We start from the raw sequence: 22,893 nt of genomic DNA, 5'->3' as shown, positions 1-22,893 counted from the left end.
CCTTTATAAACAAGGAAGTGGAAGATGAATGATTCATTTCTTTTTCTTCTCTTCATTCTTTCTTTCGACAAAGCATTCATTCCACCATGTCTTATTTCGACCTTAATTACGATTTTGGCAAGTTGTCCGACGACAACACGAGTACGTTTATTCCGAAAAGCAGTGTGGTATAATATTTTTTAACTTGTTTTGTTTATGAAATACTTACCACACTGTTGTTTTAGGAGGGGTTTGGTGTCCCTAGTTCTTACGATAGGAAAGTAATTGATGACCACGCGGAGGAGGTCATGTTCGACTTTCGTTCCCATCACAAGCGATAGTTATTGCCAGACCTGAACGAGGTAAACATTTATTTACTTATTTGTATTCAGCGGTAAATTAGCCTTTATCTTTTACCCGTTGTTTTTGTAGTTTGTCGCGCCTCGCAAATCATTGTTGTTAAACCTGAACGAGGTAAACATTTGTTTACTTATTTTTAATTAGGCCTTAGATGTACTGTCACCTTTTGACCGTTGGTTTTTTCAGGTTGTTATGCCTAGTGGTGATTATGGTTACGGGTGTCCGGGTTATAAGACGGTTACGGTGTCTCGTACGAACAAGAAAAGTGTGGTAATAAATTTTTTCGTTAGTGATGCCTCGTACATATAAAAAGACGTTGATGAGCCTTCTTACGCCCAAGAGTCATTGGGTGACGAGCAACTCGTTACCCGGAAGTTTCGTAGAAAACTGATCAGGTAGGTATGAATGATATATATTTTGTTAAAAATATTACTATTGATGTTATATATATATATATATGTATATTTGTTATATATATATTTCGCTTGTAATGTTTAGGATTTTATATCCCGCAATGAGTTGGAACTTTGGGTAAAAAAGGGGGTTTAGACAACGGATACGTTATTGTTACTAGACGGTCTAAGGATCATTGGACATGGCTCCAATGCTGCCGTAGTGGCAAACATGGGAGTAAGGACATGATTAGGAAAATCGACAACAAAAAATGCGGATACCTTTTATGGTGATAGGTCGTCTCAACCAAAGTCGTCGAGCTTGGCGGATAGATTATCTCCACAAGCATTATACCCAGAAACATAACCATGGCCCTGTTGTATATCTGGAGGGTTACGGGTATGTCAGGAGACTCACTCCTAATGAGTTTAGATTGGTGCAAGAGCTGACATATCGAGACATACAGCCCCATAAAATCTGGAAAGCCGTAACCGAACAGAACCCTGAAAATAAATGTGTTCTGAAGGACATACATAACTGCCAAAAGATTAGAGCCTCAAAGTTCGATAACAAAAACGTCTCCCATGCAGAGACTTATCCTCTAGGAGAAAAAAGATGACATATTACATACATGAGGATCTTTCCACCAACGCCGTTGAGAATATATATTTTTTTGTCATGACAAGTCCTTTGAAATGTGGTTGGCACTCCCGCATATGCTTATGATTGACGCGACCTACAAATCTAACATGTAGAATCTTCTATTTTTGTAAGTTGTGGGTATGACATGGACAAACCAAACCTTTTGTGTTTTGCATGCATTTCTTTTAAACGAGCAGGAAGTAGCATACGCCTGGATCCTGGAGAAGATCAGGTCTATGTTGCACAAGTTTATGGAGCCAGTGTAATTTTTACGGATAGAGACCAAGCCCTGCTAAACGCGTGCCAAAAAATATTCCCGAACGCACACATATATCTTTGCACGTTCCACATTTTACAGAATATCATAAAATATTACAAGAATTCCATTACTCAACCGGGTTGGGAGGACTTTACTCGTCAGTGAATAACAATGTGTGATTCTCCGAACGAGCAGTTATACGACTATAACCTCGCCAACCTTCATAGACACCTTGTCAGTCAACAACGTGACCGTAAGATTTGTTTTAAATTTATACATTCATATAAATATATACATAATTTGAATGTGTTTTATATTTTTCAGATGTTTTTGTTTACATGTGGGATAACTGGTTAAAAATATCGTAACATTAATTTGTATCTGCATAGACCAATCAAACACTAACCTTTTACCAAAATACGACAAATAGAGCTGAAGGCGCACATGATGCTTTAAAAAACTACTTACTATACCTAAATGCAGTATGGATACCCTGGTGAAAAGGTAGACATTTTGGTATTAAAACAATATTCACAAATAAAGAAATGTTTGGAAGCAAGCAACACCAAACGAATGAACGACCACCTTGAGATTCCTTTGTTTCACAACCTACTTTGTAAAGTTTCCATCCATGCTCTTAACCTACTAGAAAACGGGCTAAAACGGAGACTATACACCTAGCGGTCATTTGGATCAATATGTGGTTGCCAACTGTACACGGATTGCGGGTTGTTATTGGCCTGTCATCTGGAGAAATTGCAAAATAAAGGTACTTCTAAGCTTATTTCAAGATTTATTATATTAATTTAATATGCTTGTGTAATCTTTTTGTTTATTTGTTTGCATAATGCATTATTGGGCTCGATGATATAGAGACCTTATGGGGAAAACTTGACCTAAATCCATAAAGAATTGATAAGGAAGACGTTGATGTGGAAAAAGAATTCGAATATGTGAAACAGAAAATGCGCTCTGACCCCCGCAAGTAAAGAAAAGCACGATGCTTTCTATTTTGAAATGTCCAGGTTCTCCGCAATTGTAGCAGACCATTGCTTTCTTTCTTCTGCAGTCTCCTTCTTGGTGTCCTATAGTTTTGCAGAAATTACAATATCCTTTGCATTTTCCAAAATGCCTTCCCTTGCAGGTATTGCAAAATGGGGTAGTGGAGAATCGTCCAGTCCCTCTTTTTCTAAAGTTGCTGCTATTACCCACACGAAATCCCTGGGAAATTTTCTGAGCTAAATCTGTCTTTTTATTTTCTTCTCGAGTGCGTACCAGACCGTCAGTCAAAGTGTTGGCTAATTCCACCGCATCGTCAATTGTGCGTGGTCTCGCAGCTTTAACGATATCACGAATCTCGCTAATTAAACCCCAAATATAGCGAGAAATAAGCACCGGTTCTGGCGAAGCCAGAGTAGGTACAATTCTGGCATACTCAAAGAATTTTGAAGTATACCCTCGACAATATACATCCACCATTCGGTGGCTCAGAAATTTATTCGCCATCTGCTCTTTCTCGTATTCAGGGCAGAACTTCCTTTCTATCAGGTGTTTAAATTCCTCCCAACTCATGGCATAGGCCATGTCACTTCCTTTGGCTTGTAATACTGTGTTCCACCATTCTAACGCTTCTTCCTTGAAAAGGTGCGAAGCGTACATGACCTTATCTTCCTCGACACATTTGCTTATTTTAATTACTGCCTCGGTTTTCTCTAACCAACGCAGTGCCGTAGTCGCCCCTTCGTTGCCTGCAAATTCCACAGGTTTACAGGCAAGGAATTCTTTGTAAGTGCAACCAGGTGTTGCAGCTTTCATCCTTTTGTGTATCGGGGCCTGAATTCTATTATCATTATTATTACCACCTCTGTTGATACTGTTACTTGCAGTATCGTCGTGCGTACGTTTACTAGGGTGAGCTTGCGAAGGCTCAACAGGACTTTTTACTGCAGCGACGATAGCTGGGATAGCATTAACTATTCCTTGTGCAACAATATTTTCTATGTCTTGCCGATTTAGGAAGTGATCCTCATTATTATGTTCACACTGGTTAACTTCATTAACTGGTTCATTTACGGCGTGTTCCATCTGGATGTTTAGTATAAATACTTGAGTCCATTATACAATCAAACTTTATTAAATATGAATATAACAAACACACAATCTTATAGATCTATTACAACTGAAATTCAAAACATACTACTATTTTGACAATTACACCCTGCATTTATTTTATTCCCTCATATTTATTTATTTACCAGGGTTGGTCTTGGTTTGGCTATTTATCTTGATTACGGATCAAGGTTTACGGCAGTAGTGGCTAACATATAAAGGTGTGACCATTTTTCATCTAATTCGTCTTCCCAAGGCGGGTTTTTACCTATTTCTTTATTAGTTACCACTTCTTTTGATTTAGACGTTCCTACTTTCTCTTGGCTTTTTCTAATAATCCAATATCTCTTCTCGGGAGTAAGTGGGTTTTCGTAATCTTCTTTACGGACAAATATTCCTTCGCTAGTGTTTACTGAATATTTTGAAGAATTTGGTTGGGATGAGGTTCTCTTAATCTTTTGGGCACTGTCTAGTTGATGGTAATTATCTGAAAGCTTTCGCTTACCCATTCTGTACATTAACAAGTAGTCAATTAATACTAAAAAGGCAATTAAAGAAACAAATAATCACAAAAACAGGTACAGCCAAAATTGTCTGCTTTGCGACTATTCGATATTATATATTTTTAATACTATGCGTCCGTACACACTGCTTATCTTACAAAGTTTTATTTTAAACTATTTTACAAGATTTATATTTTACTATTAGTATTATATATTACAACCACACTACCCTTGGCATCCTCTGCTAACTGGCCTGTCAGTAACGACGCTCCCTCTCGTCGTATTTCCAGGAGATCTGCTCTCCTACCTCTCGAATCCTGTTCCCTGCATCCACCAACTCCTCGTTGTAGTGGCGGAGTTCAGCTAAATTTTCGTTACTCATTGGTGGATTGGGTATTGGTTCCGGGTCGAATTGAGGGAGAAAGGTGTTAGGGCTGTTCATGATGTTTTGAAATTGCCAATCGGCAGACCACCACTGTTCTAGGGTTCCTGGAAAAGGTCTAGGGTGCATAATAGGGTCTGGGATAGCAGGTTCTAGGTTAACAGGTAGTAGGGCTTCTGCTGGGTAGCTAAAGAGAGTTTCATCGACTGGTCCGATGATATCTCCTAGTGATAGTTTGCGATCTAGCTCTTCCTCCCAAGATAGGGGTTCCTGATTTTGTCTAGAACTTTCTCCGATTTCTATGGCTTTTCCTTTGTCTTTTGGGTCATCCTTTTTCATGGTTTTCTGGGTCGCTGGCTTCTTCCTGCGCACACGCCTCCAACCCGCCCACCTATGCCTCTTTTTCACTACTTTAGGTTTCTCCTGAGGTTGGGCTTTAAATACCATGGGCTCTTCTACGTCTGCCTGGTATCCAGTAGTAATACTGGTAACATCCATATCTGAACTATGGATTGATATATTTTGTAGGGCTTCCGATATATCATTCATGCTGTTAGCACACACGAAGACACATAATACTAAATTAAAATTTTGTAAACTAGAATTTCACAAATCACAAAATGACAATCAGATAAATTAAGTATTTCTAAAATAATTAATTGGCTTAAATCAATGGCTCTGATACCACCTTTTTCTGTCATGGCCCCCGTGCCCGGTTTGACCCGGTCCAGGAGCCGCGGGACAGAAAACCCGTGGTATTCATTTTTACAGCGGAAGTCTTAACAGGATCGTTTAAACTTGAAAATGCCCGAGTTTTATTTATGTATAATTCGGGATACACCCAGTAATTTACAGTAGAGAAATTTCATAATTACTTTATTTTACAAACATGTTTATTTCTTTATTCGAGCCACTACTTTAAGCTTCAGAGTGCTCCTGAGCACTTGTACTTGATTCAAAGTAAGTCACCTGAAACATGTTGTAAAAATATTTTGTCAGCGGGGAAATACTGAGTGAATCATTCATTTTAATAAAATGACACCTAGTTATAATTTACAGCATAATAGCGATTACAATGGCAGTATCTTATTTTTATATGGCACCGTGTCACCTCCTGGTGACCATGGTCATGCCACTATTGGGTCCTTTCACCCAAGTAGTGACGATTGTCACTGTTAGAACTTATTTGCCTAACCGTGAGAACTTAGTAATGTGCACAATACCCCACCAGCCAGTGATTCAAGATAACCACGACTTAATCCCTGTAATTATAACCTTTGAAAATAATTTAGAGTATTGTAAAATAGTTTGATAAAAAGAGAATGACTCACATTGCAGGTTTAAACGGGCAGTACTTAGCCTACTGATAAGGCGAATAACCTAGTTTAACAATAATGCACATAACCAGGTTAGTAACTAATACAGCAGTTACGATAATTCACGAGATACAACCCTCACAACGAATGACAAAGTGCGATACTTGAATATCCAGCGGATTCACAACGAATAACAGAGCATAGCTCAAATATCCTGTTGGAATCACGACGAATAACAAAGTATAAACCCAGATTGAGCAACACTTAAACACTCGCTGGATAGTTTCAATTGATCGGACGTTGAATCGTAATAGCGATTGAGTTATTACCCGGTATTGTGGCAGCACCTCGCTACAATACGAAAATATAACTTTTTGATAGTAAAACTTCGTTTTCAGAAGATTTCGTTGACACGGAATGAAAGCCCCTGAGCTAGGCTATTTATAGCCTGAAAACGGGTCTGACGCGGCCCGCGTAAAGCCACAAGCAACCTTTACGCGGCCCGCTTGGCCGCCTAGTCTAGGCATAGGCTTGGCCAGTCATGGGCTTAGGTTGTACATGTGGCCCATACGTGGCCTAAATCTGTTTCCGGATAATTTCGAGTTGTCGCGGCCCGCGTTAAGATGCATTCAACTTTTACGCGGCCCACATGGACTCTTAAGACTTATCCGGTTTATTTATTAAGTTGAAGCGGCCCGCGTAAGATTGAGCTATCTCTTACGCGGCCCGCCTAAAACCCAAAAATCTTGTTTTTCTTGATTTTTCAAGCTGGTTAGGGTTTTAGGGGTCTGGGTTTTTATATACGGGCATACTAAAGACATTTTTGAAGGTCCTTACACATAAAGTACCTGTTATAGAACACATGAACTCTACTCCCGGAACTACCAGCTTCAAAAATCAAAACATACCTATACTACGTCGGATCCACTTGCAACGAATAATTCGGCGAAAACTTCCTATTACTAGATAAAACGCCGTCGTTCGGAGACCTACTACTAGGCATCACAAACAAAACGAACAAGATAAGCAACAAAGGTATCGAAATGTGGCAGTAGTGATGATGGCGGCGGTGGTGGTTGTGGCGGAGGGTGGTTGTGGCAATGGTGACGGTGGCTGAGTGGTGATGGCGGCGGTGGAGGTGGTTGTGGTTGTGGCTTTTTAAAGGAGAAAGAATAGAGATAGATGTGTCTGATAGATAGATAGAGAGAGAGAGAAATGGACCAAGGGCAGTGGTGTAACACCCCGTGTTTCGAAAGTCAAAGTCAAGATTGAAGTCAAAGGAAGAAAAGATTGCTAATTGCGATCTGTCACTTCTTGCTCAACTCCTGTTTTGACTTCCTTGACTTATAGATAATCTATCTAATTTATCGCATTGGTTGTATTATGTGGAGTACTTGTTAATAATCGAGGTTTAATCGTTATTTATCGCATGATTTATCGCTTTATCGCTTATCGAATCGCAATCGCATTCGCAACTCGAATTACGCGTTCTGTATATTGTTTTACGTGTGTGTGCTATTTGTGTGTTACTTGTGCATGTTTATTATGTTATGTTGTGGTGATTAATCGAAACGTAATCGCAACTCTATCGTAACCGAATTGCTAACGCTAAACGCAAGCTATTTATAGTGATTGTATGTTAGATATAGTAGTTATGTAATTTGTGTAACTAATAAGTAAAATTATCGTACCGCTCGTTCGAAACGCATCACAACGCTCAACACGTGAATCGAAATGACAAAACTCAGCGCGCTGGACATCAAGATCGAGTGGCCGCCCAATCGAGTGGCCATCCGATCGGACAGCCATCCGATCGATGACCCACTCGATCCGTTGCACTTTCCTTTTTTGGGAAACCCTATAAATGTGACAACTCGAACTTTTGACTTGTTTTGATGTAACGTTCGTGCACGATATGCGATTTTATAAATTCGAATGGTTAATTGATTTATGTTATTATGTGCTACTTGTACCTATCTGATACTTCGAATTAATGAACGTTTTGTTATTGTGTGCTTTGCATATATGTAAATGTTAGAATATCATAATGTAATGGGCTCATATAGTGGGCTTCATTAATCACTTTGGGCCGGATCATACACTTGAAACCCATGTGCACCTCCTCATTACACAAGTCTAGCCCAACATCACACAAGCCCACTCGGACTTGCATCCTACGGCCCACCCTTGTTATGGGGCTCGGCCCACTCTTGTGCCGCAAGCAAATAAACATCTTTTAGGGGATTATGATCCTTAGTTAGTTACAACAACATCATAATCACACAAAACCCTAAGCTAACTCTCCCTCTCTCCCTCTCGTTCGTGAAGCCCAAGACAGCCGGATATTCACCTTAATCGGATCACCTTTCTTAACCGGTTAGTATATGTTGCTTGTTAATTGATTGATTGTTTGTATGTTGAATGGTATGTTAACCGGCCGAATATTGTGTGTTTCATAATTGGATTATTGATAAACCAGTTAACATGATATATGCTCGAATCTGTTCGTAAGATGCTTATTATAATCGAACATGTATTGTTCTTGTACATAGTATTGCATGAGGTTAAATTACAATTGAATTAATAATTGGTTGCATGAAATCAGAATGTTATATGGACAAGATAGAAGTATCAGAAACCTTTAATCGAGTATGTTTAGGGGTTTTGAATAATGTTACATGATTAGAAGTCAGAACCGAATTGATGTATGGGATGTTATGCCTTGTTGTTGAATGATCCGTGAATTGTAAATTGGCCGAACAGAATTGTAAATCGGCCGGACATAACTATTAATGGGCTGTTAGGGAGTTATCCTGGTCAAGGATTGTTTGGGCCGGTTGATGATTGGGCTGGGTAAATTGTTGGGCCGCTCGGGTAGGATGAGGCTCTAAATTGTCACGTGTTATTGGTTGGTATGTTGGGCCGGGCAGCCCAGTCCGATTAAACCCACAACCGGATCCGGGCTGCACAAGTTATTGTGTTTTATAAATGGGCCGGTAATTTTATTGGGCAGTCATATGTTACCGTTTGGGTCGGGCAGGCCCAAAGACCACTCAAACACAAGAAGTTGTTATTTGTTTTAGTTGGGCCGAAAGTTAGGGTGTATTATTTGGGCCGGCTCATTATTAAAATGTTATGATTATTTGGGCCAATTGAGAATCTGAAAGGGGTTTATTGTTTGGGCCGGGTGATGTTTGGAAAACATATAATGAATCGCACAAGTATGATTTGATATGCTTTGATTGATAAACGTGCTATACGTGTTTTGCTATGTTCATACGTGTGTACCATGATCCTTGCATGCTTGCAACGTGTTAACTTGTATGACACATACGTGCGGTGCTTGAACCGAACCTAACTTGTATAATACCATAATAGGACGAGATTGACCATTACTTGTTACCTGTTCACTTGTGTATCTACCGAGCAACCCAAGGTGAGTTCACACAGCCAAGGCATGGGATTCCCGGGTTGGGAGTTGGTTTGGATATGTTGGTTATGGAATGAATACTCGTACTTACGCCTTTTCTAGACTATAGACCATCGTCCTCAGGTTAGTCAGGACACGTTGCGTAAAGCCTACGCAACCCAGATTATTTGCCATATGTCTCCCGGGTCGGGAGGACACGTTACGTAAAGCCTACGTAACCCAATACCATTCACTGGCTTCCAGTTCGGAAGGCCACGCTGCGTAAAGCCTACGTAGCCCTCACGCGTACCACTGTCCTCGGGGAAGGGCACGTCACGTAAAGCCTACGTGACCCCGTACGTTTTCCTGTTCTCGGTAAAGAAGAACACATGGTCGGAATGTTAGTCTAGTAAGTACCGTTATTGAGAAACCCTCATTAGCCAGGATAAACATGGGAAGCCCCCACTAGTTAACTCACGCCCTATGATTATGAACTTACTTTCTGTGAACTCGCTCAACTAGTTTGTTGATTATTTGCTGCATGCCTTGCAGGACCTTAGGTACTTTATGGAGCTTGCACAAGGAAGGAGCAGGTCGTTGTGGACAGATGGGTCATGAAACATTATTAAACTTATAACTTATTTGGGTTTACTTTATATTGCTTCCGCTACTTAAACAGTATTTGGTTTTGAACATCAATTATGTCTTTGATTGTTATTAAATGCTATGTTTGATATAATTGGTGGTTTGATCCTGGTCAGTCACGCTCCCAAGCGGTGATACTCCGCAGGTGGATTTTGGGGGTGTGACAGATTGGTATCAGAGCCATTGGTTATAGAGAACTTGGTTTTAATATGGGAAAACGTTTTTATTAAAACCGGACTATAACCAGATAAGTGCTCTCAACGATCCACAACGACGCTTCGCTCCACGTGCAAGACTCGACATCCTAGGTAATAAGGTTTATGTTTATTGCCTGTTTGCTAGAATTGCTTAGAACTTTGCTCGCATTACGCATAGATACACATGCCTTTGTTATATGAGAACACCTATGTGCCTATACTTTTCTGTCATCGCCCTATTCGCAAACCGTTCTTACTTACGCTACCCTTTTTACAATGAAGATCATGTCTGGACGAGTTAACATGACACAAGCCCAGCTAGAGGCTCTCATTGCTACGGCAGTTGCAGCCGCTCAAGCAGGTAGTTTATCCTGCAGTATAGACTCACACTAGGATCCTTAGATCCTACATTAATTCTCATAATTAACCTTGTCCTATTCGTACACAATAGGTCAACCTGCTCAGCAACAGCCTGTGTGTACCTTCAAGAACTTCATGGACTGTCGTCCAAACTCTTTCAGCGGCACAGAGGGGGCAGTGGGACTCCTCCACTGGTTTGAAAAGCTAGAATCAGTTTTCGAAATGTGCGAGTGTCCTGAGGCTCGCAAGGTCAAGTTTGCTACTGGTACTTTGGAGGGAATAGCACTGACTTGGTGGAACGCCCAAGTCCAGATCTTAGGGTTGGCAGCTGCTAACGCCACCCCATGGAACGACTTCAAGGAACTCATCAAGCGTGAGTATTGCACTCGCGAGGATATTCATAAGTTGGAGGATGAGCTTTACAACCTGAAGATGGTGGGATCGGAAATCGAAGCGTATACGAAGCGGTCGAATGAGCTGGCCGTGCTATGTCCAACCATGGTGGACCCTCCATACAAGCGCATTGAGTTGTATCTCAAGGGATTGGCGCCAGAAATTCAGAGCCACGTGACTTCGGCTAATCTTAATGACATCCAGGAAATCCAGCGTCTCGCTCATCGCATCACCGACCAGGCAGTGGACCAGAACAGACTGCCTAAGCGTGTCAACGCTACTGCTACAGTCACTACTTCAGCTACTCTTGCTACTTCTAGTGATGGCAAAAGAAAATGGGATGGAGATGCTAGCAAGGGTTCAGCGACCGTTCAGCCACAAGCTCAGCAACAGAAGACCGACCACTATCAGAGTCCCAGTCAGCAATCCTCTGGTGGTCACAGGCAGAAGAGATATCAGGGAAGTCAGCCTAAATGTTACAATTGCCACAGACATCACAATGGCCCATGCAACAAGGGTCGTTGTCAAAGGTGTCTCAAGATGGGGCACGAGGCTAAGGATTGTAGGAGCCCTCGTCCTGCGAACCAGAACCAGCAACCTCAGCTACCAGCTCCTCAGAATCAGAACCAGAACCAGAATCAGCAGCAGCAGTAGCCACAGCGTGGAAACCGGGGATGTTTCTAGTGTGGGGCTGAAGGTCATTTCAAACGTGATTGCCCTCAGTTGAACCAGAACCGCAACAACAACAACCAGGGCAACGGGAATAACAACAATGGGGGAAACAACGGCAATGAAGCTCGTGGTCGTGCTTTCGTGCTAGGTCGAGGCGACGCAGTGAACGATCCCAACGTGGTTATGGGTAAGTTCCTCCTCGACAATATTTACGTTACTGTTTTGTTTGATTCGGGTGCGGATACAAGCTATATGTCTGTGAAAATGTGTCAACTGTTAAAACGTGCACCAACACTTTTACCCACCAAGCATGTAGTAGAGTTAGCTAACGGTAAAAGTCTAGAAGCCACGCACGTAGTTCAGGGTTGTAATCTTATCCTAGCTGGTCAAGCTTTCTCTATCGACCTCATTCCCATAGTTTTGGGTAGTTTCGACGTTGTAATTGGGATGGATTGGTTGTCCCAACACCAGGCAGAAATCTTATGCAGTGAGAAGGTTATTCGCATTCCTCGATCGGGTCAAGAACCTCTCGAAGTTCAAGGCGTCAAGAGTGGTGCAGTGGTAGGCATCATCTCTTTCTTGAAGGCTCAGAAATGCTTACGTAAGGGTCACACAGCCATTTTGGCTCTCGTTTCAGATGCATCGGCGAAGGAAAAGAAGCTGGAGGATATACCAGTTGTACGTGATTACCCTCAGGTGTTTCCTGAAGACTTACCTGGCTTGCCGCCTCATCGTCAAGTCGAATTTCAGATCGAGCTCGCTCCAGGAGCAGCACCTATAGCTCGCGCACCATATCGTCTAGCTCCATCAGAATTGGAGGAACTGTCAAAGCAGCTACAAGAGCTCTTGGAGAAGGGCTTCATACGTCCAAGCTCTTCGCCTTGGGGAGCTCCAGTGTTACTCGTGAGAAAGAAAGACGGTACGTTCAGAATGTGCATCGACTACCGTGAACTCAACAAGGTGACGGTGAAGAACCGTTATCCTCTTCCGCGCATCGACGACTTATTCGACCAGCTGCAAGGGTCGTGTTACTATTCGAAGATAGATTTGAGGTCAGGGTACCATCAGCTGAGAGTCCGGGATGAGGACGTCTCTAAGACTGCATTCAGAACTCGTTATGGCCACTACGAGTTTCTCGTCATGCCATTCGGGTTAACGAACGCGCCTGCTGTATTTATGGATCTTATGAACAGGGTATGCAAACCCTATCTCGACAAGTTCGTCATAGTATTCATCGACGACATCCTGATTTACTCCAAGAGTCAGGAGGAGCACGAGCAGCATCTTCGCCTTATTTTGGAACTCCTTCGGAAGGAACAGCTGTACGCCAAGCTTTCTAAATGCGACTTCTGGCTTCATGAAGTCCACTTTCTAGGCCATGTGGTGAACAGGGATGGGATCCATGTCGATCCATCCAAGGTAGATTCGATCAGAAACTGGCCTGCACCGCGTACACCGACAGAGATACGCCAGTTCTTGGGTTTGGCAGGTTATTATCGGCGGTTCATTAAAGACTTCTCCAAGATTGCTCAGCCGCTTATGCTACTGACACAGAGGGGTGTCGTTTATCGCTGGGGAGAGCCCCAGGAGACTGCTTTCCAGTACCTAAAGGATAGGCTTTGCAGCGCGCCTATTCTCTCATTGCCAGAGGGCACGGATGACTTCGTAGTATATTGTGACGCATCAATTCAGGGTCTGGGATGCGTATTGATGCAGCGGGATAAAGTGATTGCCTACGCCTCTCGTCAGCTAAAGGTTCATGAGCGCAACTACACGACGCATGATTTAGAGCTGGGAGCTGTTGTTTTCGCGCTTAAGATATGGCGACACTACCTGTACGGTACCAAGTGCACGATTTACACCGATCACAGGAGTCTCGAGCATATCCTTAAGCAGAAGGATTTGAATATGCGTCAACGGCGATGGGTCGAGCTACTCAACGACTATGAATGCGCAATCAAGTACCATCCAGGCAAAGCCAATGTTGTGGCTGACGCCCTCAGTCGAAAGGACACTTTACCGAAGCGCGTGCGAGCACTCCAGCTTACGATTCAGTCTAGTCTTCCTGCTCAGATACGAACTGCTCAGATAGAAGCACTGAAGCCCGAAAACGTCAAGGCTGAAGCCTTACGCGGCTCACGACAACAAATGGAACTAAAGGAAGACGGCGCCTACTATGTAACGGGGCGTATTTGGGTCCCATTTTATGGCGGTCTACGCGAACTTGTGATGGACGAAGCTCACAAGTCTCGTTATTCGGTACATCCGGGGTCGGATAAAATGTATCACGACATCAAGACAACATACTGGTGGCCAAGTATGAAAGCTCACATCGCCACCTATGTCGGCAAATGTTTGACCTGTGCGAGGGTCAAGGTCGAATATCAGAAACCAGCTGGTCTACTACAGCAGCCCAGGATACCACAGTGGAAATGGGAAGAAATTTCCATGGATTTCGTTACGGGCTTACCAAGGTCTCAGCGTGGGAACGATACGATATGGGTGATCGTGGATCGACTCACCAAGTCTGCACACTTCCTGCCGATAAAGGAAACGGATAAATTCTCCACACTCGCAGACGTTTACCTCAAGGAAGTTGTTTCGAGGCACGGAGTGCCCATCTCTATCATTTCGGATCGCGATGCACGATTCACATCGGAACTATGGAGAGCGATGCACAAATCATTCGGCTCACAGTTAGACATGAGCACAGCTTATCACCCTCAGACGGACGGGCAGTCTGAGCGAACAATCCAAACTCTCGAAGACATGCTTAGGGCATGCGTCATTGATTTCGGCAACGGCTGGGAAAAGCACCTCCCCTTGGTGGAGTTTTCTTATAATAATAGTTATCACACCAGCATTCAAGCCGCTCCATTCGAGGCATTGTACGGACGTAAATGCCGGTCACCTCTCTGTTGGGCAGAGGTGGGGGATAGTCAGATCACGGGTCCAGAGATTGTAGTGGACGCCACAGAAAAGATTGCACAGATACGACAACGCATGGCGGCAGCACGCGACCGTCAGAAAGCCTACGCGGACAAGCGTAGAAAGCCATTGGAATTTGAGGTCGGGGACCGGGTGCTATTGAAAGTCTCACCCTGGAAGGGTGTGGTACGTTTTGGCAAACGGGGCAAACTGAATCCGCGATACGTCGGACCATTCGAAATTATAGAAAAGATTGGCAAGGTAGCCTACAAGTTGAATTTACCAGCTGAACTCGGGGCAGTTCACAATGTCTTTCATGTATCGAACTTAAAGAAGTGCCTATCAGATGAAAACCTCATCATTCCTTTCAAGGAACTCACTATCGACGAGCAGTTGCAGTTCGTTGAGGAACCAGTTGAAATCACGGGCCGGGATGTGAAGGTCCTTAAACACAAGAGAATCCCTCTTGTCCGAGTTCGTTGGAACTCCAAACGTGGTCCAGAGTACACCTGGGAACGCGAAGACAGGATGACAGAAAAGTACCCCCAGTTATTCGGGAACCAGGCAACCACTACTGAGGCTGAAGCTACTACTTCGGAATTTCGGGACGAAATTCCAGATCAACGGGGGGAGAATGTGACACCCCAGGAAAACCAGTGAACGGTGCAGTTCGCCTAGCTTCCTCAGTGAGTGCATACCAAATTTCGGGACGAAATTTCCAATTAGTTGGGGATAATGTGACAACTCGAACTTTTGACTTGTTTTGATGTAACGTTCGTGCACGATATGCGATTTTATAAATTCGAATGGTTAATTGATTTATGTTATTATGTGCTACTTGTACCTATCTGATACTTCGAATTAATGAACGTTTTGTTATTGTGTGCTTTGCATATATGTAAATGTTAGAATATCATAATGTAATGGGCTCATATAGTGGGCTTCATTAATCACTTTGGGCCGGATCATACACTTGAAACCCATGTGCACCTCCTCATTACACAAGTCTAGCCCAACATCACACAAGCCCACTCGGACTTGCATCCTACGGCCCACCCTTGTTATGGGGCTCGGCCCACTCTTGTGCCGCAAGCAAATAAACATCTTTTAGGGGATTATGATCCTTAGTTAGTTACAACAACATCATAATCACACAAAACCCTAAGCTAACTCTCCCTCTCTCCCTCTCGTTCGTGAAGCCCAAGACAGCCGGATATTCACCTTAATCGGATCACCTTTGTTAACCGGTTAGTATATGTTGCTTGTTAATTGATTGATTGTTTGTATGTTGAATGGTATGTTAACCGGCCGAATATTGTGTGTTTCATAATTGGATTATTGATAAACCAGTTAACATGATATATGCTCGAATCTGTTCGTAAGATGCTTATTATAATCGAACATGTATTGTTCTTGTACATAGTATTGCATGAGGTTAAATTACAATTGAATTAATAATTGGTTGCATGAAATCAGAATGTTATATGGACAAGATAGAAGTATCAGAAACCTTTAATCGAGTATGTTTAGGGGTTTTGAATAATGTTACATGATTAGAAGTCAGAACCGAATTGATGTATGGGATGTTATGCCTTGTTGTTGAATGATCCGTGAATTGTAAATTGGCCGAACAGAATTGTAAATCGGCCGGACATAACTATTAATGGGCTGTTAGGGAGTTATCCTGGTCAAGGATTGTTTGGGCCGGTTGATGATTGGGCTGGGTAAATTGTTGGGCCGCTCGGGTAGGATGAGGCTCTAAATTGTCACGTGTTATTGGTTGGTATGTTGGGCCGGGCAGCCCAGTCCGATTAAACCCACAACCGGATCCGGGCTGCACAAGTTATTGTGTTTTATAAATGGGCCGGTAATTTTATTGGGCAGTCATATGTTACCGTTTGGGTCGGGCAGGCCCAAAGACCACTCAAACACAAGAAGTTGTTATTTGTTTTAGTTGGGCCGAAAGTTAGGGTGTATTATTTGGGCCGGCTCATTATTAAAATGTTATGATTATTTGGGCCAATTGAGAATCTGAAAGGGGTTTATTGTTTGGGCCGGGTGATGTTTGGAAAACATATAATGAATCGCACAAGTATGATTTGATATGCTTTGATTGATAAACGTGCTATACGTGTTTTGCTATGTTCATACGTGTGTACCATGATCCTTGCATGCTTGCAACGTGTTAACTTGTATGACACATACGTGCGGTGCTTGAACCGAACCTAACTTGTATAATACCATAATAGGACGAGATTGACCATTACTTGTTACCTGTTCACTTGTGTATCTACCGAGCAACCCAAGGTGAGTTCACACAGCCAAGGCATGGGATTCCCGGGTTGGGAGTTGGTTTGGATATGTTGGTTATGGAATGAATACTCGTACTTACGCCTTTTCTAGACTATAGACCATCGTCCTCAGGTTAGTCAGGACACGTTGCGTAAAGCCTACGCAACCCAGATTATTTGCCATATGTCTCCCGGGTCGGGAGGACACGTTACGTAAAGCCTACGTAACCCAATACCATTCACTGGCTTCCAGTTCGGAAGGCCACGCTGCGTAAAGCCTACGTAGCCCTCACGCGTACCACTGTCCTCGGGGAAGGGCACGTCACGTAAAGCCTACGTGACCCCGTACGTTTTCCTGTTCTCGGTAAAGAAGAACACATGGTCGGAATGTTAGTCTAGTAAGTACCGTTATTGAGAAACCCTCATTAGCCAGGATAAACATGGGAAGCCCCCACTAGTTAACTCACGCCCTATGATTATGAACTTACTTTCTGTGAACTCGCTCAACTAGTTTGTTGATTATTTGCTGCATGCCTTGCAGGACCTTAGGTACTTTATGGAGCTTGCACAAGGAAGGAGCAGGTCGTTGTGGACAGATGGGTCATGAAACATTATTAAACTTATAACTTATTTGGGTTTACTTTATATTGCTTCCGCTACTTAAACAGTATTTGGTTTTGAACATCAATTATGTCTTTGATTGTTATTAAATGCTATGTTTGATATAATTGGTGGTTTGATCCTGGTCAGTCACGCTCCCAAGCGGTGATACTCCGCAGGTGGATTTTGGGGGTGTGACAATAAATACCCTCACTTACCACATCACTTGATGTGACAGCTCTCTACTCGACCCAGCTGCACTTCAGCCTTCTTTCTCTCGATTTCTCGCAATTCTTGTAAGTTTTCAACCTAAATTTTGTACTTCTATGATCTACATGCACTCGTTCACCTTTTTCACCTTTGAATCTTAACTTTTAACCGTGAAATCAACGGATTTGAGGTGTTTTAGGGTGACGTCATCATGGGGTTCTTATGAACTTCAAGTATTAGCCTCATTCCGCCAAGAACAACTCAGATCTGAAGGATTTCCACAAAAGTAAACAAAGTTTTCGTATAAATCTACACATATCCATGGTTAAAAAGATTGAAAGATGGTTTTCTAACTTTCTTTCAACTCTTTTACACTCAATGCACTCAAAACCGATAGAATCGGAGCTCATTCTAATCTTCTACTCTTTCGTAGTGATGTATTGGTTCAAGATCTGGTTTCTTTCTGAGAGGCCACCGATTTTGGGTTAAACATTAACGACCATCCCAAACAGCTGACTGGTCGGACTAGGGTGATTCCTGTTCGATCAGGTCAATTAAGTCAAGATGGGGTTTCTGTTGTTTAGCATGATATCACACCGTCACGATCAAAACTGCAAAACCATCAAAACAATTAAGTGTCAAAGACGGTCAGGCCGTTGGGACGAATTGTCGTCCGATCGGATTGCCATCTGATCGGACAACCATCCGATCGGCTTACACTTGGTTCCACACTTAAACATTATCTCAACCTTTCAAGAGTTTTGAACGTCGAACGGATTGCCGTCCGAACTGCCATCCGATCGAACGACCATCCGACCATGTGACATTTGGATCTCAACAGTTAAACAATATTCAACATGTTCAATGCATGAACAGTGACCAACGGATTGCCACACGATCGTATTGCTATCCGATCGAGTGACAACCCTGTTGTGAACTTGCTCTCACTAAGTGTCCTACCCATCGGATCGTTACCCGATCGAGCCGTCGTTCGATGGATCGACCTGAAGGGTATAGATACTTCTCTGTTTTCAAAATGCTACAATGAAAACCTCAAAGCCATCATACACAAACACATTCTTACCAAGCAAGATGCCAATCCAATCGAATGGTCATCCGATCGGATGACCATCCGAACGGATTGCCATCCGATCGACTGGCCATTCGATCGGATTACCATCCGATACTTGGTACTTTGTACCATTTTACACACCGCTTATCATTTATGCTATCGTTAACTGTTCAGGCTAATCTCTCAAGCGCCCCCTTCAATCCAAGAGAGTGTTTATTTATTTAAACACAACCTGTGAGTATACTCGAACCCTTTTTGTTTTACGCACTTTTGGGTGTTCCACGTTACTTATATCAAATTACAATCTACACACAACGCAAACACTATTTATACGCTGACCGTTATTGCATGCTACGTGTTATTCGATGAATGCTTAAATGTTATGTTAACACAGTGATTGTTGCCTGACACCTTAGCAACGATAGTACTATAGTTTGGACTCAGCACCTGCCATGGACAGGGGTTGTTAAGGGCTTTACTTCACGTGTCCCAGTGGGGATATGTGTTGCGCATTCTACAACTCGCAGTCACGTTTGTGCATATTTCTCTGTTGATAACCTACTTGCCTTCACTTTGTACATGTTACATGTTGGTTATGCGTAAACTATTTCGAACTCTAATATGCTATATCAAACTTGTATGCTCACCTTTACACTATGTGTATTGACCTCTACTTTAACGTATGTGACAAGTGCCTAGGATGCTATGCTTGCTTTTGATGGAATCAAGATAGGATGGAGTCTTAGAAACAAACAATTTATCTTTATTTGACATCTGAGTTGTCGAAACAATTTATTTGTCTGTGAGATACTATGTCTGTATTAACTGATTTGCTAAGTATGTTATGGTATGGGACGTAACTTTAAATATTTGGTAAAATTAGTTGTTATGGATTTCTACTGGACAATAGTGCCATGCCCCGAGGTTTCCGCCTTCGGTTGGGGTCTGAAAGGTGGTGCGGGGGTCGATGAAAAATCATGGTGGCGGCAGTCTGGGTGGAGAAGAAAGGGGTGAGGGTGGGATGGGGTTGTTATTTTTTTTTAATAAGTGGGTCCCACAAATAAATATTATTTAATAATTTAAGTTATTTTGTTTTGTAGCAAGGGTATTCTGTCATTTCATACTCACTTAATTTTAATTTTATTCGGACACATGAGGGAGTCAGATTCTTCTTTGCTCCTTGCAAACCATCGAACAAATACCCAAAAATTCATCAAAACACAATCTTTTTCAACACCATCTTCCCAAGATTTCCTCTAAATCAAAACCCTCAACTGAATCAGGTCAGTCTTTCTGTTTTAATCTTCTTTATACTATCAATTCCTGCTTTATAACTTGTAAATGCAAGTATACAACATTTTTTCCAGATTTTTCATCCTTCACTAGTGATTCAATCTCACTACATAATCGTAACATAGATTATAGGGTTATCCATTTGGTTGTTCTTTCAATTTGTCTGTATATGTTTGATCAGCTGATGATGAACCCTAGTTTAAGAGTATACATTTGAGTTTGTGCATGTTCATATATAGCATGATTATGGATCAAGAATATCATAATATGAAATACCCATATCAATTTTTTACGAAATTTTGAATCTTGAAAGATTCTCTACTTCAAGTTTGTTATGATTATGGTATGATCTTGATAGGGGTGTAAGAAGAAGAATGGTTAATTCAGAGACACTGCGTAAACGAGTTGCATTCGTGTTAATCGATGGGTTGGGGGATGTTTCTATTCCAAGATTTGGATACAAAGCTCCTTTAGAAGCTGCCAAAGTGCCGAATTTAGACGCGATTGCTTCTGCCAGAGTTAACGGTCTTATGGACCCGGTTGAAGTAGGGTTGGGCTGCGGTAGTGACACTGCGCATCTGTCTCTGTTGGGTTATGACCCGCAGGTTTATTACCGTGGTAGAGGCGCGTTTGAATCGATGGGTGCTGGATTGGCCATGGCTCCCGGGGACATCGCTTTTAAAGTATGTAAGCCGTACTTTCTTCCTTATTGTGAATGTACCAACTTTTGTAGCGTATTTGTTTCTAGATAATGTTTGATGCCGGTTTTCGTTGTGTTGACAATCCATCAGTCAAACTTTGCAACTTTCGATGAGAAAACCGGAGTGGTTACCAGCAGACGGGCCGATCGACACTTTGAAGAAGAGGGGCCCATCTTGTGTGCAGCACTTGATAAAATGAAGCTGCCATCGTATCCCGAGTATGAAGTCAGAGTCAGGTGCGCAATGTGTTAAAATCAGTCTCTAACGATAATAATCGCCTACTCGACATATTAACTTTAATAAACCTGGTAATCTTTTATAAATTAGATTACACTCTTTTGGCTTTTTTTTTCAGGTATGCAACTGAACACAGGTGCGGAGTTGTCGTAAAAGGGCCTGAACTAAGCGGAAACATATCGGGAACCGACCCGCTAAAGGATAATCGTTTGCTTCTAGAAGCAAAGCCTCTCGACAATACAGAAGAAGCCAAACACACTGCAAACGTTGTCAACGAATTATCCAAAGAGATTTCTAAAATTTTGGTCGCTCATCCTCTCAACCAAAAACGTGCCACCGAAGACAAAAACATCGCCAATATCGTCCTTTTACGAGGCTGCGGTATTAGAATCGAGGTATGGTTTATACCCTTAACAAAAATCCCGCATCAAACAAATAACCATAACAACAACAACAACGTTGTGATTTTTGTAGGTTCCGGCGTTTGAGAAGAACCATGGGCTACGACCCTGCATGGTGGCCCCCACAAAGATCATAGCTGGCCTCGATTTGTCTCTCGGGATTGATATTCTAGAAGCTCCTGGAGCCACTGGAGATTATCGAACGTTATTGACATCTAAAGCGACTGCAATCGCAAACGCGTTATCAGCTCCCGTGCGGGCTTGCCCTAACGTTTTTGTACCGGGAGAAGACGAGCACAAACCCGGTGTTTCCGATGGCTATGATTTTGGTTTTCTCCATATAAAGGCAATAGACGATGCGGGTCATGATAAAGCAACTGTTTTTAAAGTCAAAGGGTTGGAAGCGGTTGACAAAGCTATCGGTCAGCTTGCGAGACTTCTTTGGGAGGCAGAGTCAGCCGGTCAATTCCAGTTTTTCCTATGTGTCACCGGGGACCACTCTACGCCGGTTGAATACGGGGACCATAGCTTTGAGCCTGTCCCGTTTACGTTGTGTCGGTTGAAAGACTATGTGGGTGCGGTTGGTGGTGAATCGGTAGTTTTACAAACTTCTCTTGATACGTTTCCTCTGCCAACTGTTGAAGCTGGTGATGACTTGTCAGCTTATGTGGCGGCGGAAGAGGAAATAAGTCAACCGGGTCGAGCATTTTCGGGTGATTCGGTTTGGAGGTTGGATGAAATAGCTGCGGCACGAGGTTCTCTTGGGCGGTTTCCCGGGAGTGAGATGATGGGAATTATAAAGAAGTTTGTTCAACTTGAATTATGAAACTGCTTAGGTTTGGATGATCCTCGGAAGACATAACTAAAATGACCTTTTTGTTTTTTTTTACCGTGTGGTGCGGTTTCCTTGAAGCTGCGAGGAACTTAGAAACGGTAAAAAGGCGTGTTACTGGTTCGGGTTGTGGTTAAAATCTGCTTTTCAGAAGCTATGTGCTGGAAATAAGAATTGTGTGTAAGAAATAATGATTTTAATTAGAATATGCCAAGTTTGAGTGATCTTTTCTGAATTTTTTCTTTTTTTAATATGTTAAACTATGGCGTCTTTTCCCATTTTCGTTGTCTCCGTTGCACTAGTTATGTTCTCCCATCTATTTTACGCTATAATGCATTTAGACCTCTCATACTTTGACTTCTGAACGATTAAGAGGCTGTATAATGCATTTAGACCTCTCATACTTTGACTTCTTAATGAGGCTCTTAATGGTTCAGCACTTAATGGTTCAGACTATTTGTTTCACGAGCAGATGTCTGAATGGTTCAGACATTTGCCACTGAATGGTTAAGACCTCTAATCTGAACTGGTGGGACATTTGCCTCTGAACGGTTAAGCATTATACAGCCTCTTAATCGTTCAAACCTCTTACTGGTTCAACACTTAATGGTTCAGACCTGACCTCTTACTGGTTCAGCACTTAACCATTCAGATGTTGCCAAACAGCCCCAAGTCATATGTAGTGTGCCTTACCTGGAATGAAAACTAC

At 42.4% G+C, this 22,893-nt stretch overlaps 1 protein-coding gene across 1 annotated transcript; it reads left to right on the top strand.

Moving 5' to 3' along the window:
* The first annotated feature begins 19,898 nt into the window (after positions 1 to 19,898).
* Positions 19,899 to 22,452, top strand: LOC110929279 (probable 2,3-bisphosphoglycerate-independent phosphoglycerate mutase). Its single transcript, XM_022172408.2, has 5 exons — positions 19,899 to 20,003; positions 20,372 to 20,696; positions 20,805 to 20,950; positions 21,070 to 21,346; positions 21,426 to 22,452. Exons 2-5 carry the CDS (start codon positions 20,388 to 20,390, stop codon positions 22,176 to 22,178), a joined length of 1,485 nt encoding a protein of 494 aa, XP_022028100.1. The 5' UTR covers positions 19,899 to 20,003; positions 20,372 to 20,387; the 3' UTR covers positions 22,179 to 22,452.
* The last annotated feature ends 441 nt before the right edge of the window (positions 22,453 to 22,893 follow it).

Source organism: Helianthus annuus, chromosome 17 (assembly GCF_002127325.2).
Source record: "Helianthus annuus cultivar XRQ/B chromosome 17, HanXRQr2.0-SUNRISE, whole genome shotgun sequence".
NCBI classification, from domain to species: domain Eukaryota; kingdom Viridiplantae; phylum Streptophyta; class Magnoliopsida; order Asterales; family Asteraceae; genus Helianthus; species Helianthus annuus.
The sequence above is the reverse complement of the archived record's forward strand: the minus strand, read 5'-3'. Positions and strand labels throughout refer to the sequence as shown.